General features: G+C 47.4%; 1 protein-coding gene across 2 annotated transcripts in view; it reads left to right on the top strand.

Annotated features, from left to right (window-relative positions):
* The first annotated feature begins 444 nt into the window (after window positions 1-444).
* Window positions 445-16,734, top strand: part of LOC106606222 (tubulin-specific chaperone D) — a 137,601-nt gene continuing 121,311 nt past the window's right edge. Inside the window, exons 1-11 of one of the 2 annotated variants that reach the window (XM_082976299.1) lie at window positions 445-682; window positions 997-1,189; window positions 1,403-1,453; window positions 1,560-1,657; window positions 2,343-2,444; window positions 5,579-5,725; window positions 5,837-5,892; window positions 7,852-7,984; window positions 10,046-10,091; window positions 11,370-11,502; window positions 11,671-11,813. In XM_082976299.1, coding sequence (XP_082832425.1) covers window positions 1,006-1,189; window positions 1,403-1,453; window positions 1,560-1,657; window positions 2,343-2,444; window positions 5,579-5,725; window positions 5,837-5,892; window positions 7,852-7,984; window positions 10,046-10,091; window positions 11,370-11,502; window positions 11,671-11,813 — 1,093 coding nt within the window. In that variant the 5' untranslated portion in view covers window positions 445-682; window positions 997-1,005. The remainder of the gene's footprint in view (window positions 683-996; window positions 1,190-1,402; window positions 1,454-1,559; window positions 1,658-2,342; window positions 2,445-5,578; window positions 5,726-5,836; window positions 5,893-7,851; window positions 7,985-10,045; window positions 10,092-11,369; window positions 11,503-11,670; window positions 11,814-16,734) is intronic. The other variant, XR_014392597.1, reaches the window with a different exon arrangement.

Here is a 16,734-nt window from a genome sequence, read left to right on the forward strand (position 1 = left end):
ATGTGTTCCACAGGGATCCTGGCCCATGTTGACTCAAATGATTCCCACAGTTGTGTCAAGTTGGATGTCCTTTGGGGGGTGGACCATTCTTGATACACACAAGAAACTGTTGAGCGTGAAAAACCCAGCAGCGATGCAGTTCTTGACACACCTTGTACCTACTACCATACCCCGTTCAAAGGCACTTACATCTTTAGTCTTGCCCATTCACCCTCTGAATGGCACACATACACAATCCATGCCTCAATTGTCTCAAGGCTTAAAAATCGTTTTTTTTTTATATACCTGTCTCCTCTCCTTCATCTACGCTGATTGAAGTGGATATAACAGGTGACATCAATAAGGGATCATAGCTTTCACCTGGATTCACCTGGTCAGTCTATGTTATGGAAAGAGCAGGTGTTATTAACGTTTGGACACTCAGTGTATTTTTGTTTCTATTTTCATAATATACATGAGGTGAGATAATATTTCCACCTCTGAATATGTCTGATGCGTGAACCTCTTTGGTGTGGCGCGTCCCTCATTAACGAAACGCTTTTTTGTCCCCAATCGCATAACGTACTGTAGGGTGTAGCAACGTGCAAACTTCACAACAGATAACAGACCTCGGCCACTGCGTGATCATCATTATCTGAAGTTATAATAATACCTTTTCTGGACAGAATTTTCACAAGTACAGGTATGCATTCATAAGCCTACGATAACCAAATGAATGAGCTGTGTGTGTTCACTGATTACTCAAATTCTGTTTGCTTTCTGTTGCCACTTGCCAACCAACAGTACTAGCTAGTTAGCTAGCATCATTGGCTAGTATCAGCATGAATAGAAGCCAATCATTGACACGCCTATGCTAGAAGTCACACGGTTCTCATCTAGCTATCAAAACTTCAAGGCAAGCTAGCTGCACTTGCTAGCTACTATGTAGACGTGTGTTTAAACATTGAATAGTAGACATGCATATAACCAAGTGCATGAAATGTACCGGTAATCTAGGCAAGTATAATGGCCCAGACCGACATGGATTCCGGGGAGGATGGAGGCGGCGGCGGGGAGCCCGAGGTGATCGCTAAAGCCAGTGTCTTGGGAGGTTTTACCGAGAGCACTGAGATTCGAGCCCTGATCTCCAGCCTACCAGTGGTTCACGAGAACATCGTGACACTGGAGTCAGCCATAGAGAGGTTCCTCGGTGAGATTCATACTCTACATGTTTAGTCTGTTGTTGTTGTTGTGGCCAACTTGATCCAGTCTTGCATGGAACAGTCTGTGGGCTGTAGGCCTAAATGCGTGTACCATCTACAGACATCAGTCTTGATAACCCATTCATAACTTAGACATACCACAATCATAAGCAGTGAAAGAAAAGTCAACTTTATGTTGAGCAGTTGTTTTCTTTCTACAGTGATAATGGACCGTTATCAGGAGCAGCCCCATCTTCTGGATCCACATCTGGGTAACAACACAACACACACAGCACAGCACATGTTATTCTGCTTTAGTGGAACATGGGCTTGTTAGGCTAGCATGATAATGACAGTGTTTCTTTCCTGTGACCACAGAGTGGATGTTGAACCTACTGTTGGAGCTCATCAGGAGTGAACAGTCTCCTCCTCTACTGGTACACCTGGGCTTCAAATTCCTCTACATCATCTCCAAGGTAACTATAGACAGATGGATTCATCTCCAAGGTAACTACAGACAGATGGATTCATCTACATCATCTCCAAGGTAACTACAGACAGATGGATTCATCTACATCATCTCCAAGGTAACTACAGACAGATGGATTCATCTACATCATCTCCAAGGTAACTACAGACAGATGGATTCATCTACATCATCTCCAAGGTAACTACAGACAGATGGATTCATCTACATCATCTCCAAGGTAACTACAGACAGATGGATTCATCTACATCATCTCCAAGGTAACTACAGACAGATGGATTCATCTACATCATCTCCAAGGTAACTACAGACAGATGGATTCATCTACATCATCTCCAAGGTAACTACAGACAGATGGATTCATCTACATCATCTCCAAGGTAACTACAGACAGATGGATTCATCTACATCATCTCCAAGGTAACTACAGACAGATGAATTCATCTCCATCATCTCCAAGGTAACTACAGACAGATGGGTTCATCTACATCATCACACAGATAGTACGATTTCAGTTTGTGAAGCCCAGCGTTCTGATGTGTGTGTTGATTCAGTGGTGTCTTACCCTATGGCCTCAGGCTACAGTTAGAAGTGTGGTGCTAGCTCAGCTTTCTCAGCCTGTGCAGTTGGGACAAGCCAGACTCCTCTAACTCAGGTGTTTTTGTCTCGGCCAGGTGAGAGGGTATAAGATCTTCATGCAGCTCTTCCCCCATGAGGTGGCTGATGTCCAGCCAGTCCTGGACCTCCTGTGTCGACAGGACCCCAAAGACCCAGAGGTGAGCCTGAATTTCTTAATTACGAGACGTCAGTGGAAGGTGGGTCTATCACGTCCTAGCCCAGTAGCTAATGTTAGAGCTCCTGATTTCTCATGTTACAGACCTCAATGGAAGGATAACCCTTTACTTGAAGGGTACCTTCATAAAGTATACATTGATAAACATTACATTCCACATTCATAAGCACAGTATCCATTGCTTTTACCCTCTTGTTGTTACCTTTCTAGATTAGGCCTATAGGGATTTAACTGTTTACTTTCTAGATTAGGCCTATAGGGATTTAACTGTTTACTTTCTAGATTAGGCCATAGGGATTTAACTGTTTACTTTCTAGATTAGGCCTATAGGGATTTAACTGTTTACTTTCTAGATTAGGCCTATAGGGATTTAACTGTTTACTTTCTAGATTAGGCCTATAGGGATTTAACTGTTTACTTTCTAGATTAGGCCTATAGGGATTTAACGGTTTACTTTCTAGATTAGGCCTATAGGGATTTAACGGTTTACTTTCTAGATTAGGCCTATAGGGATTTAACGGTTTACTTTCTAGATTAGGCCTATAGGGATTTAACTGTTTACTTTCTAGATTAGGCCTATAGGGATTTAACTGTTTACTTTCTAGATTAGGCCTATAGGGATTTAACTGTTTACTTTCTAGATTAGGCCATAGGGATTTAACGGTTTACTTTCTAGATTAGGCCATAGGGATTTAACTGTTTACTTTCTAGATTAGGCCTATAGGGATTTAACGGTTTACTTTCTAGATTAGGCCATAGGGATTTAACTGTTTACTTTCTAGATTAGGCCTATAGGGATTTAACTGTTTACTTTCTAGATTAGGCCTATAGGGATTTAACGGTTTACTTCCAAGTTGTTTAATGTATTATATGTATAGAAGTGACATGTTTGTTTTTGTATTGTCCCTGTCTGTATCTTGTTATGGTTACAAATCAAATGTTATTTGTCACATGCTTCGTTAACAACAGGTGTGGACTTAGAGTGAACTGCTTACTTACAGTCCTTCCCAACAATACAGAGAGAAACAATAGAAAAGTAAAACACGTAATAATAAATACACAATGAGTAACGATAACTTGGCTTTATATACGGAGTACCAGTACTGAGTCAATGTGCAGGGGTACGAGGTAATGGAGGTAGATATAACTAGGAATAAAATGTACAGACCGTAGCAGCAGCGTATGTGAGGAGTCAAAAAAAGGTCAATGCAGATAGTCCTGGTATCTATTAGTTAACTATTTAACTAGCTATTTACCAGTCTTATGGATTGGTTAACTATTTAACTAACTATTTAGTAGTCTTATGGATTGGTTAACTATTTAACTAACTATTTACCAGTCTTATGGCTTGGGGGTAGAAGTTGTTCAGGGTCCTGTTGGTTCCAGACTTGGTGCATCGCTACAGCTTCCTGTGAGGTAGTAGAGAGAACAGTCTATGACTTGTGTGGCTGGAGTCTTTGACAATTTTTAGGGCCTTCCTCTGACACCACCTGGTATAGAGGTCCTAGATGACAGGAAGCTTGGCCCCAGTGATGTACTGGGCCGTTCACACTACACTCTGTAGTGCCTTGTGGTCAGATGCCAAGCAGTTGCCATAACAAGCGGTGATGCAGCCAGTTAAGATGCTCTCAATGGTGCAGCTGTAGAACTTTGAGGGTCTGAGGGCCCATGACAAATCTTTTCAGCCTCCTGAGGGGGAAGAGGCGTGGTCGTGCCCTCTTCACGACTGTGTTGGTGTGTGTGGACCATGATAGATCCTTAGAGATGTGGACACATGAGGGACTTGGAGCTCTTGACCCGCTCCACTACATTCTGTCCATGTGAATGGGGGTGTGCTCAGCCCTCCGTTTCCTGTAGTCCACGATCAGCTCCTTTGTCTTTCTGACGATGAGGGAGAGGTTGTTGTTCTGGCACCACACTGCCAGGTCTCTGACCTCCTCCCTTTTAGTCTGTTTCATTGTCGTCGGTGTTCAGGCCGACCACCGTTGTGTAGTCTGAAAACGTTATGATGGTGTTGGAGTCATGCGTGGCCATGCAGTCGTGGGTGAACAGGGAGTACAGGAGGTATAGAAGTATGCACCCCTGAGGGGCCCCTGTGTTGAGGGTCAGCCACGATGTGTTGTTGCCTACTCTCACAGGGGGTTAGAAGGATTACTATATCCTAGTAGAAGGATTACTATATCCTAGGTATTCCTTAAAGAGGTGGGGTTTCAGGTGTCTCCGGAAGGTGGTGATTGACTCCGCTGTCCTGGCGTCGTGAGGGAGCTTGTTCTACCATTGGGGTGCCAGAGCAGCGAACAGTTTTGACTGGGCTGAGCGGGAACTGTGCTTCCTCAGAGGTAGGGGGGGCCAGCAGGCCAGAGGTGGATGAACGCAGTGCCCTTGTTTGGGTGTAGGGACTGATCAGAGCCTGAAGGTATGGAGGTGCCGTTCCCCTCACAGCTCCGTAGGCAAGCACCATGGTCTCGTAGCAGATGTGAGCTTCAACTGGAAGCCAGTGGAGTGTGCGGAGGAGCGGGGTGATGTGAGAGAACTTGGGAAGGTTGAACACCAGACGGGCTGCGGCGTTCTGGATGAGTTGTAGGGGTTTAATGGCACAGGCAGGGAGCCCCGCCAACAGGGAGATGCAGTAATCCAGACGGGAGATGACAAGTGCCTGGATTAGGACCTGCGCCGCTTCCTGTGTAAGGCAGGGTCGTACTCTGCGAATGTTGTATAGCATGAACCTACAGGATCGGGTCTCCGCCTTGATGTTAGCGGAGAACGACAGGGTGTTGTCCAGGGTCACGCCAAGGCTCTTAGCACTCTGGGAGGAGGACACAATGGAGTTGTCAACCGTGATGGCGAGATCATGGAACGGGCTGTCCTTCCCCGGGAGGAAGAGCAGCTCTGTCTTGCCGAGGTTCAGCTTGAGATGGTGATCCGTCATCCACACTGATATGTCTGCCAGACATGCAGAGATGCGATTCGCCACCTGGTTATCAGAAGGGGGAAAGGAGAAGATTGTGTGTCGTCTGTGTAGCAATGGTAGGAGAGACCATGTGAGGATATGACAGAGTCTATGACCTGTCTGATACCCTTTGACCTTTAATCCTCTCTTTCTGCCCCTTGTGTCAGACCTGGGAGACCCGCTACATGCTGCTGCTGTGGCTGTCCATGACCTGTCTGATACCCTTTGACCTCTCTCGTCTTGACGGTCACCTGACCTCTGACCCCAGCCAGACCAGAGAACCAATCATGGACCGTATCCTGGCCATCGCCAAGGTAACTAATTCCAGACTCTCCTGCCTTGGGCAATGTTCAGTCGTGTCCTCCCAGATCCAGTCCCTGTATGATGTATTTAGTTTGTAACCGTTGGTCTGTTGTTATTTCCAGTCTTACCTGATGGTCAGTGATAAATCCAGGGATGCTGCATCTGTGTTGGTATCAAAGTAAGTATTCAACTTTATTGTTTAAAAAAGGCAACATTTGTGATGCGTTTCATGTTCTATCCAGAAGAGGGCGTACTTGTACTTGAAGATGAATTGGCCTAGGTATGAACCTATCACACACACAGTTTACTGACTGGTCCTAGTGTGTTGCCATCTAACTGTCTGTGTTTACAGTTTACTGACTGGTCCTAGTGTGTTGTCATCTGTCTGTGTTTACAGTTTACTGACTGGTCCTAGTGTGTTGTCATCTAACTGTCTGTGTTTACAGTTTACTGACTGGTCCTAGTGTGTTGTCATCTGTCTGTGTTTACAGTTTACTGACTGGTCCTAGTGTGTTGTCATCTGTCTGTGTTTACAGTTTACTGACTGGTCCTAGTGTGTTGTCATCTAACTGTCTGTGTTTACAGTTTACTGACTGGTCCTAGTGTGTTGTCATCTAACTGTCTGTGTTTACAGTTTACTGACTGGTCCTTGTGTGTTGTCATCTAACTGTCTGTGTTTACAGTTTACTGACTGGTCCTAGTGTGTTGTCATCTAACTGTCTGTGTTTACAGTTTACTGACTGGTCCTAGTGTGTTGTCATCTGTCTGTGTTTACAGTTTACTGACTGGTCCTAGTGTGTTGTCATCTAACTGTCTGTGTTTACAGTTTACTGACTGGTCCTAGTGTGTTGTCATCTCACTGTCTGTGTTTACAGTTTACTGACTGGTCCTAGCCTGTTGTCATCTAACTGTCTGTGTTTACAGTTTACTGACTGGTCCTAGTGTGTTGTCATCTAACTGTCTGTGTTTACAGTTTACTGACTGGTCCTAGCCTGTTGTCATCTAACTGTCTGTGTTTACAGTTTACTGACTGGTCCTAGTGTGTTGTCATCTCACTGTCTGTGTTTACAGTTTACTGACTGGTCCTAGTGTGTTGTCATCTAACTGTCTGTGTTTACAGTTTACTGACTGGTCCTAGCCTGTTGTCATCTAACTGTCTGTGTTTACAGTTTACTGACTGGTCCTAGCCTGTTGTCATCTAACTGTCTGTGTTTACAGTTTACTGACTGGTCCTAGTGTGTTGTCATCTAACTGTCTGTGTTTACAGTTTACTGACTGGTCCTAGTGTGTTGTCATCTAACTGTCTGTGTTTACAGTTTACTGACTGGTCCTAGTGTGTTGTCATCTAACTGTCTGTGTTTACAGTTTACTGACTGGTCCTAGTGTGTTGTCATCTAACTGTCTGTGTTTACAGTTTACTGACTGGTCCTAGTGTGTTGTCATCTAACTGTCTGTGTTTACAGTTTACTGACTGGTCCTAGTGTGTTGTCATCTAACTGTCTGTGTTTACAGTTTACTGACTGGTCCTAGTGTGTTGTCATCTAACTGTCTGTGTTTACAGTTTACTGACTGGTCCTAGTGTGTTGTCATCTAACTGTCTGTGTTTACAGTTTACTGACTGGTCCTAGTGTGTTGTCATCTAACTGTCTGTGTTTACAGTTTACTGACTGGTCCTAGTGTGTTGTCATCTAACTGTCTGTGTTTACAGTTTACTGACTGGTCCTAGTGTGTTGTCATCTAACTGTCTGTGTTTACAGTTTACTGACTGGTCCTAGTGTGTTGTCATCTAACTGTCTGTGTTTACAGTTTACCGACTGGTCCTAGTGTGTTGTCATCTGTCTGTGTTTACAGTTTACTGACTGGTCCTAGTGTGTTGTCATCTAACTGTCTGTGTTTACAGTTTACTGACTGGTCCTAGTGTGTTGTCATCTGTCTGTGTTTACAGTTTACTGACTGGTCCTAGTGTGTTGTCATCTAACTGTCTGTGTTTACAGTTTACTGACTGGTCCTAGTGTGTTGTCATCTGTCTATGTTTACAGTTTACTGACTGGTCCTAGTGTGTTGTCATCTAACTGTCTGTGTTTACAGTTTACTGACTGGTCCTAGTGTGTTGTCATCTAACTGTCTGTGTTTACAGGTTTGTGACACGTCCTGATGTGAAGCTGAAGCGACTAGGAGACTTCCTGGACTGGAGTCTGACCACCATCTCTCAGGCCAGTGACCAGACCATGGGAGGTACTGTAATCCTGGACGGGGCCCTGCAGTCTCTGGTATGACACACACACAGTTTGTCTGTCCTTGAGTGTGTGTGCTGCAGTGAGCAGGCCTAGTTTACAAGAGCCTACATGTACGGCTGCCATGTTTGTGGGTGATCATAGCCTTTGTGGGTTTGGCAGGTTGGCAGGTGTTTAGTGCTGCACCTGTTGTCAGTGTTTTACGACTGAGGGAGGGAACGTGAAGACATGCCTCTGGTGGTAATTAGCTAGCCTGGTCACAGACCTGTTTTAGGAACTGGTATTCCAGATCCCAGGGGTTGGCTATACAGCCCAAACAGATCTGGGATCAGTGTAGTAGTCTATAGATGTACTGCTGGTAGTCAGTACTTTACCAGTGTAGTAGTCTATAGATGTACTGCTGGTAGTCAGTACTTTACCAGTGTAGTAGTCTATAGATGTACTGCTGGTAGTCAGTACTTTACCAGTGTAGTAGTCTATAGATGTACTGCTGGTGGTCAGTACTTTACCAGTGTAGTAGTCTATAGATATACTGCTGGTAGTCAGTACTTTACCAGTGTAGTAGTCTATAGATATACTGCTGGTAGTCAGTACTTTACCAATAGAGGTGCTATGGCCTACCTGCCCACACTAATCCCCAGTCCCTCACTCTCTTCCACTTTGTCTTTAATGTCTTAATGTCCTATCGTTGTGGTTTCACCAACCACCTTGATAAAACAGTGTATTTTAGTACATTTGTTTTCAGGTCAACTCTTGTGTTGTCAGTCTAAGAAGCTAATTTAATCAACCCTCAAGCCAGCAGTGTATCAAAGTAATATTATTGGCGTTGAAACTGGCGCTACGTGTTTACAAACGGTCTCTCCTTCTCTCTGTGCTCTGTAATATGACTGGGAGGGGAAACCGGCTTGTCTCTCTCTATGTGGCGCTCAGAGCGTTTAAAACTGGCTCTGTGTGTTCTGACGGCCCTGAGGGGCTTCAACGGGCTCTAGTAAGATCTTTGTTTTGCACAGTTGCCTTTTGAATTTGGCCACGCAGCAAAACTTTAAAGAGCCGCTGAGAAATGGGGAGTGAGAAAAGAGACTGAGAGAATGGCATTAGAAGAGTAGTTAAAATGAACCTTTATCACACGGCAGTCCTCGCTGCAACATGTAATGACATCCAGAAGGTAGAGGTTAGTGGGGATTTAATCCCAGACTACATGTAATGACATCCAGAAGGTAGAGGTTAGTGGGGATTTAATCCCAGACTACATGTAATGACATCCAGAAGGTAGAGGTTAGTGGTGATTTAATCCCAGACTACATGTAATGACATCCAGAAGGTAGAGGTTAGTGGGGATTTAATCCCAGACTACATGTAATGACATCCAGAAGGTAGAGGTTAGTGGGGATTTAATCCCAGACTACATGTAATGACATCCAGAAGGTAGAGGTTAGTGGGGATTTAATCCCAGACTACATGTAATGACATCCAGAAGGTAGAGGTTAGTGGGGATTTAATCCCAGACTACATGTAATGACATCCAGAAGGTAGAGGTTAGTGGGGATTTAATCCCAGACTACATGTAATGACATCCAGAAGGTAGAGGTTAGTGGGGATTTAATCCCAGACTACATGTAATGACATCCAGAAGGTAGAGTTTAGTGGTGATTTAATCCCAGACTACATGTAATGACATCCAGAAGGTAGAGGTTAGTGGTGATTTAATCCCAGACTACATGTAATGACATCCAGAAGGTAGAGGTTAGTGGTGATCCCACAACATTATGAACAAAACAGGTGTTGGAATTTCACAACTTTAAAGGAAAATGTATTATTTCGATCTCATCCACGATATTGATGTTGTTGCCCTCTCTCTCCTCTCTGTCCTCTCTCCTCTCTGTCCTGTCTCTCCTGTCTCTCCTCTCTCTCCTGTCTCTCTCTCCTGTCTCTCTCTCCTGTCTCTCTCTCCTGTCTCTCTCTCCTGTTTCTCCCCTCTCTCCTGTTTCTCTCTCCTGTTTCTCCCCTCTCTCCTGTCTCACCTGTTTTACCTGTCTTTCCTCTGTCTCCTGTCTCACCTCTCTCTCCTGTCTCTCCTGTCTCCCGTCTGTCTTCTAGGCCCAGCTATTCAAGCATGGCAAGAGAGATGACTTTCTCCAGTACGGTAAGAATGTCCTTCAATAGTTGCTTTTTGATCAGCAGTTTGACTTCATCCATTGTGATAAGTAGTTGTCTTACCTCCTTTATCCATTGTGATAAGTAGTTGTCTTACCTCCTTTATCCATTGTGATAAGTAGTTGTCTTACCTCCTTTATCCATTGTGATAAGTAGTCTTACCTCCTTCATCCATTGTGATAAGTAGTTGTCTTACCTCCTTCATCCATTGTGATAAGTAGTCTTACCTCCTTCATCCATTGTGATAAGTAGTTGTCTTACCTCCTTTATCTGTTGTGGATAAGAGCATCTGCTAAATAAGTTAAATGTAGGTGATCTTCTGATGTTGACTGACTGACTGGCTGTAGGTGATGGTGTGTGATACTAATGCTCGGTGTAAACTACACCCCAAACATCACATTAAACTAGTCTCTTTCCTGTAGTGTTTTGTCTTACCAACGTAGTGGTGAGCACATTAAACCAGTCTCTTTCCTGTAGTGTTTTGTCTTACCAACGTAGTGGTGAGCACATTAAACGATGTGACACAGATTCTTCACCTGGTGGTGAGGTCACCTGGTGGTGAGGTGAGGTCACCTGGTGGTGAGGTCACCTGGTGGTGAGGATTCTCCACAGCACGCTGTCTCACCAAAACACTGATGTGGTTAGATTGTTAACGTAGCTACAACGAGCTGTGGCTCAAAGCAGCCTCATAAATAGTTTCAGTCAGACATTCACACTTGACATACAGAGTTGAAATATCTAGCCAATACATTTTGAGTTGAATAACATTGCTTGTAAACTTCAGAGCTGTGACGATGTACAACCTCATATTAGTAGTAGTCATGTGTCCTGCTCCAGAGTCTACACATCCTGGGTGCAACGTCATCGTCTGACTGGCTGCTTCTCTGGCCAGCTCTCATTGGCTCCTGCAGATGATCACCGTTCTGAAGAGTTGTCGTAGCACATCTCACACTACAAGAGCGTTTCAGATTTGGTGCCAATAAAATGTAAAGAAATATTGTGATGGTTCAAAGAGGAGATGGGTAGCCCTCAGACTGCATCTCTGACCCGCGTCGGTGACGGCCACACACCCTGAGTAGGCAACGACATGAGGAGTTTGTCTCCAAAACTTGTGTGGGACAGCTAAATTGTATGCCCGGTTTAACTGGTGGTGCTGCAGTGTCTGGACCACTGTAGTGTTACCATGGTACTAGTGTGTGTGTGTGTGTGTGTGTGTGTGTGTGTGTGTGTGTGTGTGTGTGTGTGTGTGTGTTTGTGTGTTCCTCAGCTCCGGTGGTGCTGCAGTGTCTGGACCAGTGTCATGTGGCAGAGAGCAGCCAGGCTACGCTGAGGAAGCTGGGGGTCAAGCTGATACAGAGACTGGGTCTGACCTTCCTCAAGCCCCGACTGGCCAAGTGGAGGTGAGACACACACAGACAGGAGTCAAGCTGATACAGAGACAGTCTAACCTTCCTCAACCATTGGAGGAGACCCAGTCCCTAGATGTTAATTTGGGAGCCTTTGCACGCCGTTGAACGTTTCTTAAGGGAAAGCTGTGTTGAGACCTTGTATGTTTGCTTGTCATTCAGGTACCAGAGAGGGAGTCGCTCCCTGGCAGCCAACCTGTCTCTGTCCCAGTCTGGCTCCACAGTAGAGGCTGTTAGCCCAGACATGGAGACCCAGAGCCAGGAGGAGGACTATGATATCCCAGAGGAGGTGGAGAACGTCATCGGTCAGTCAGCGTTACTCACTCTCTCCTGTTCTCGTTCTCTCTTTTTCTCTCTCTCTCAGCTCTCTCTCTCTCTCTCTCTCTCTCTCTCTCTCTCTCTCCCTCTCTCTCTCAGCTCCCTCTCTCTCTCAGCTCCCTCTCTCTCTCAGCTCCCTCTCTCTCTCTCTCAGCTCCCTCTCTCTCTCAGCTCCCTCTCTCTCTCTCTCAGCTCTCTCTCTAGCTCTCAGCTCTCTCTCTAGCTCTCTCTCTCAGCTCTCTGGTTCTCTCAGCTCTCTCTCTCTCTCTCTCTCTCTCTCTGGTTCTCTCAGCTCTCTCTCTCTCTCTCTCTCTCTCTCTCTGGTTCTCTCAGCTCTCTCTCTCTGGTTCTCTCAGCTCTCTCTCTGGTTCTCTCAGCTCTCTCTCTCTGGTTCTCTCAGCTCTCTCTCTCTCTCTCTCTCTCTCTCTCTCTCTGGTTCTCTCAGCTCTCTCTCTCTCTCAGCTCTCTCTCTCTCTCAGCTCTCTCTCTCTCTCAGCTCTCTCTCTCAGCTCTCTCTCTCAGCTCTCTCTCTCTCAGCTCTCTCTCTCTCTGGTTCTCTCAGCTCTCGCTCTCTCTCTCTCTCAGCTCTCTCTCTCTCTCAGCTCTCTCTCTCTCTCAGCTCTCTCTCTCTCTCAGCTCTCTCGCTCTCAGCTCTCTCTCTCAGCTCTCTCTCTCAGCTCTCTCTCTCAGCTCTCTCTCAGCTCTCTCTCAGCTCTCTCTCTCTCTCTCGCTCTCTCTCTCTTGTTCTCTCAGCTCTCTCTCGCTCTCTCTCTCTCTGGTTCTCTCAGCTCTCTCTCGCTCTCTCTCTCTCTGGTTCTCTCAGCTCTCGCTCTCTCTCTCTCTCTCTCTCTCTCTCTCTCTGGTTCTCTCAGCTCTCTCTCGCTCTCTCTCTCTCTGGTTCTCTCAGCTCTCTCTCTCTGGTTCTCTCAGCTCTCTCTCTCTGGTTCTCTCAGCTCTCTCTCTCTCTCGCGCTCTCTCTCGCGCTCTCTCAGCTCTCTCTCAGCTCTCTCGCTCTCTCTCAGCTCTCTCGCTCTCTCTCTGGTTCTCTCAGCTCTCTCGCTCTCTCTCTGGTTCTCTCAGCTCTCTCGCTCTCTCTCTGGTTCTCTCAGCTCTCTCTCTGGTTCTCTCAGCTCTCTCTCTGGTTCTCTCAGCTCTCTCTCTCTCTGGTTCTCTCAGCTCTCTCTCTCTCTGGTTCTCTCAGCTCTCTCTCTCTCTGGTTCTCTCAGCTCTCTCTCTCTCTGGTTCTCTCAGCTCTCTCTCTCTCTGGTTCTCTCAGCTCTCTCTCTCTCTGGTTCTCTCAGCTCTCTCTCTCTCTGGTTCTCTCAGCTCTCTCTCTCTCTGGTTCTCTCAGCTCTCTCTCTCTCTGGTTCTCTCAGCTCTCTCTCTCTCTGGTTCTCTCAGCTCTCTCTCTCTCTGGTTCTCTCAGCTCTCTCTCTCTCTGGTTCTCTCAGCTCTCTCTCTCTCAGCTCTCTCTCTCTCAGCTCTCTCTCTCTCAGCTCTCTCTCTCTCTCTCTCTCAGCTCTCTCTCTCTCTCTCTCTCTCTCTCTCTCTCAGCTCTCTCTCTCTCTCTCGCTCTCTTTCTCTGGTTCTCTCAGCTCTCTCTCGCTCTCTTTCTCTGGTTCTCTCAGCTCTCTCTCGCTCTCTCTCTCTCAGCTCTCTCTCGCTCTCTCTCTCTCAGCTCTCTCTCGCTCTCTCTCTCAGCTCTCTCTCTCTCTCTCAGCTCTCTCTCTCTCTGGTTCTCTCAGCTCTCTCTCTCTCTCTCTCTCTCTCAGCTCTCTCTCTCATCTCTCTCTCTCTCGCTCTCTCAGCTCTCTCTCTCGCTCTCTCTCTCAGCTCTCTCTCTCGCTCTCTCTCTCAGCTCTCTCTCCCTCTCTCTCTCAGCTCTCTCTCTCAGCTCTCTCTCTCAGCTCTCTCACTCTCTCTCAGCTCTCTCACTCTCTCTCTCTCTCTCTCTCTCTCTCTCTCTCTCTCTCTCTCAGCGCTCTCGCTCTCTCTCTGTTGTTCTCTCAGCTCTCTCTCGCTCTCTCTCTCTCTGGTTCTCTCAGCTCTCTCTCGCTCTCTCTCTCTCTGGTTCTCTCAGCTCTCTCTCTCTGGTTCTCTCAGCTCTCTCTCTCTGGTTCTCTCAGCTCTCTCTCTCTGGTTCTCTCAGCTCTCTCGCTCTCTCTCGCTCTCTCGCTCTCTCTCTGGTTCTCTCAGCTCTCTCGCTCTCTCTCTGGTTCTCTCAGCTCTCTCGCTCTCTCTCTGGTTCTCTCAGCTCTCTCGCTCTCTCTCTGGTTCTCTCAGCTCTCTCGCTCTCTCTCTGGTTCTCTCAGCTCTCTCGCTCTCTCTCTGGTTCTCTCAGCTCTCTCGCTCTCTCTCTGGTTCTCTCAGCTCTCTCGCTCTCTCTCTGGTTCTCTCAGCTCTCTCTCTCTCTCTCTGGTTCTCTCAGCTCTCTCTCTCTCTCTCTGGTTCTCTCAGCTCTCTCTCTGGTTCTCTCAGCTCTCTCTCTGGTTCTCTCAGCTCTCTCTCTGGTTCTCTCAGCTCTCTCTCTCTCTCTCTCTCTCAGCTCTCGCTCTCTCAGCTCTCTCTCTCTCTCTCTCTCAGCTCTCTCTCTCTCTCTCAGCTCTCTCTCTCTGGTTCTCTCAGCTCTCTCTCGCTCTCTTTCTCTGGTTCTCTCAGCTCTCTCTCTCTGGTTCTCTCAGCTCTCTCTCTCTGGTTCTCTCAGCTCTCTCTCTGGTTCTCTCAGCTCTCTCTCTCTCTGGTTCTCTCAGCTCTCTCTCTCTCTGGTTCTCTCAGCTCTCTCTCTCTCTGGTTCTCTCAGCTCTCTCTCTCTCTGGTTCTCTCAGCTCTCTCTCTCTCTGGTTCTCTCAGCTCTCTCTCTCTCTGGTTCGCTCAGCTCTCTCTCGCTCTCTCTCTCTCTCAGCTCTCTCGCTCTCGCTCTCTCTCAGCTCTCTCTCGCTCTCTCTCTCTGGTTCTCTCGCTCTCTCTCTCTCTCTCTCTCAGCTCTCTCTCTCTCCGCTCTCTCTCTCTCTCAGCTCTCTCTCTCTCTCAGCTCTCTCTCTCTCTCAGCTCTCTCTCTCTCTCAGCTCTCTCTCTCTCTCAGCTCTCTCTCTCTCAGCTCTCTCTCTCTCTCTGGTTCTCAGCTCTCTCTCTCTCTGGTTCTCAGCTCTCGATCTCTCTCTCAGCTCTCTCTCAGCTCTCTCTCAGCTCTCTCTCAGCTCTCTCTCAGCTCTCTCTCAGCTCTCTCGCTCTGGTTCTCTCAGCTCTCTCTCTCTCTGGTTCTCAGCTCTCTCTCTCGCTCTCTCAGCTCTCTCTCAGCTCTCTCTCTCAGCTCTCTCAGCTCTCTCTCAGCTCTCTCTCTCCTCTCTCTCTCTCTCTCAGCTCTCTCTCTCTCTCAGCTCTCTCTCAGCTCTCTCTCTCGCTCTCTCTCTCTGGTTCTCTCAGCTCTCTCTCGCTCTCTCTCTGGTTCTCAGCTCTCTCTCTCTCTGGTTCTCAGCTCTTGCTTTCAGCTCTCTCAGCTCTCTCTCAGCTCTCTCTCAGCTCTCTCTCAGCTCTCTCTCTCTCAGCTCTCTCGCTCTCTCTCTCTGGTTCTCTCAGCTCTCTCTCTCAGCTCTCTCTCAGCTCTCTCAGCTCTCTCTCATCTCTCTCTCTCAGCTCTCTCTCTCTCTCAGCTCTCTCTCTCTCTCTCAGCGCTCTCTCTCTCTCAGCTCTCTCTCTCTCTCAGCTCTCTCTCTCTCTCAGCTCTCTCTCAGCTCTCTCTCTCTCTCTCTCTCTCTGGTTCTCTCAGCTCTCTCTCGCTCTCTCTCTGGTTCTCAGCTCTCTCTCTCTCTGGTTCTCAGCTCTCGCTTTCAGCTCTCTCAGCTCTCTCTCAGCTCTCTCTCAGCTCTCTCTCTCTCTCAGCTCTCTCGCTCTCTCTCTCTGGTTCTCTCAGCTCTCTCTCTCAGCTCTCTCTCAGCTCTCTCTCTCTCTCTCTCAGCTCTCTCTCTCTCTCAGCTCTCTCGCTCTCTCTCTCTGGTTCTCTCAGCTCTCTCTCTCTCAGCTCTCTCTCTCTCAGCTCGCTCTCTCTCAGCTCTCTCTCTCGCTTTCTCTCTCTGGTTCTCTCAGCTCTCTCTCACTCTCTCTCTCTCAGCTCTCTCTCTCTCTGGTTCTCAGCTCTCTCTCTCTCTGGTTCTCAGCTCTCGCTCTCTCAGCTCTCTCAGCTCTCTCTCTCTCAGCTCTCTCAGCTCTCTCTCAGCTCTCTCTCAGCTCTCTCTCAGCTCTCTCTCAGCTCTCTCTCAGCTCTCTCTCTCTCTCAGCTCTCTCGCTCTGGTTCTCTCAGCTCTCTCTCTCTCTGGTTCTCTCAGCTCTCTCTCTCTCTGGTTCTCAGCTTTCTCTCTCTCTCGCTCTCTCTCTCGCTCTCAGCTCTCTCTCTCAGCTCTCTCTCTCTCTCAGCTCTCTCTCAGCTCTCTCTCTCTCAGCTCTCTCTCAGCTCTCTCTCTCTCAGCTCTCTCTCTCTCTCTCTCTCTCAGCTCTCTCTCTCAGCTCTCTCTCTCTCTCAGCTCTCTCTCTCTCTCAGCTCTCTCTCTCTCTCTCAGTCTCTCTCTCTCAGCTCTCTCTCAGCTCTCTCTCTCTGGTTCTCTCAGCTCTCTCTCTCTGGTTCTCTCAGCTCTCTCTCTCTGGTTCTCTCAGCTCTCTCTCGCTCTGGTTCTCAGCTCTCTCTCTCGCTCTCTCTCTCTCTCTCTCTCAGCTCTCTCTCAGCTCTCTCTCATCTCTCTCGCTCTCTCTCTCTCTCTCAGCTCTCTCTCTCAGCTCTCTCGCTCTCAGCTCTCTCAGCTCTCTCAGCTCTCTCTCGCTCTCAGCTCTCTCAGCTCGCTCTCAGCTCGCTCTCAGCTCTCTCTCAGCTCTCTCTCAGCTCTCTCTCAGCTCGCTCTCAGCTCTCTCTCTCTCTCT

This window comes from Salmo salar, chromosome 06 (assembly GCF_965601325.2).
Source record: "Salmo salar chromosome 06, fSalSal1, whole genome shotgun sequence".
In the NCBI taxonomy this organism is placed as follows: Eukaryota; Metazoa; Chordata; class Actinopteri; order Salmoniformes; family Salmonidae; genus Salmo; species Salmo salar.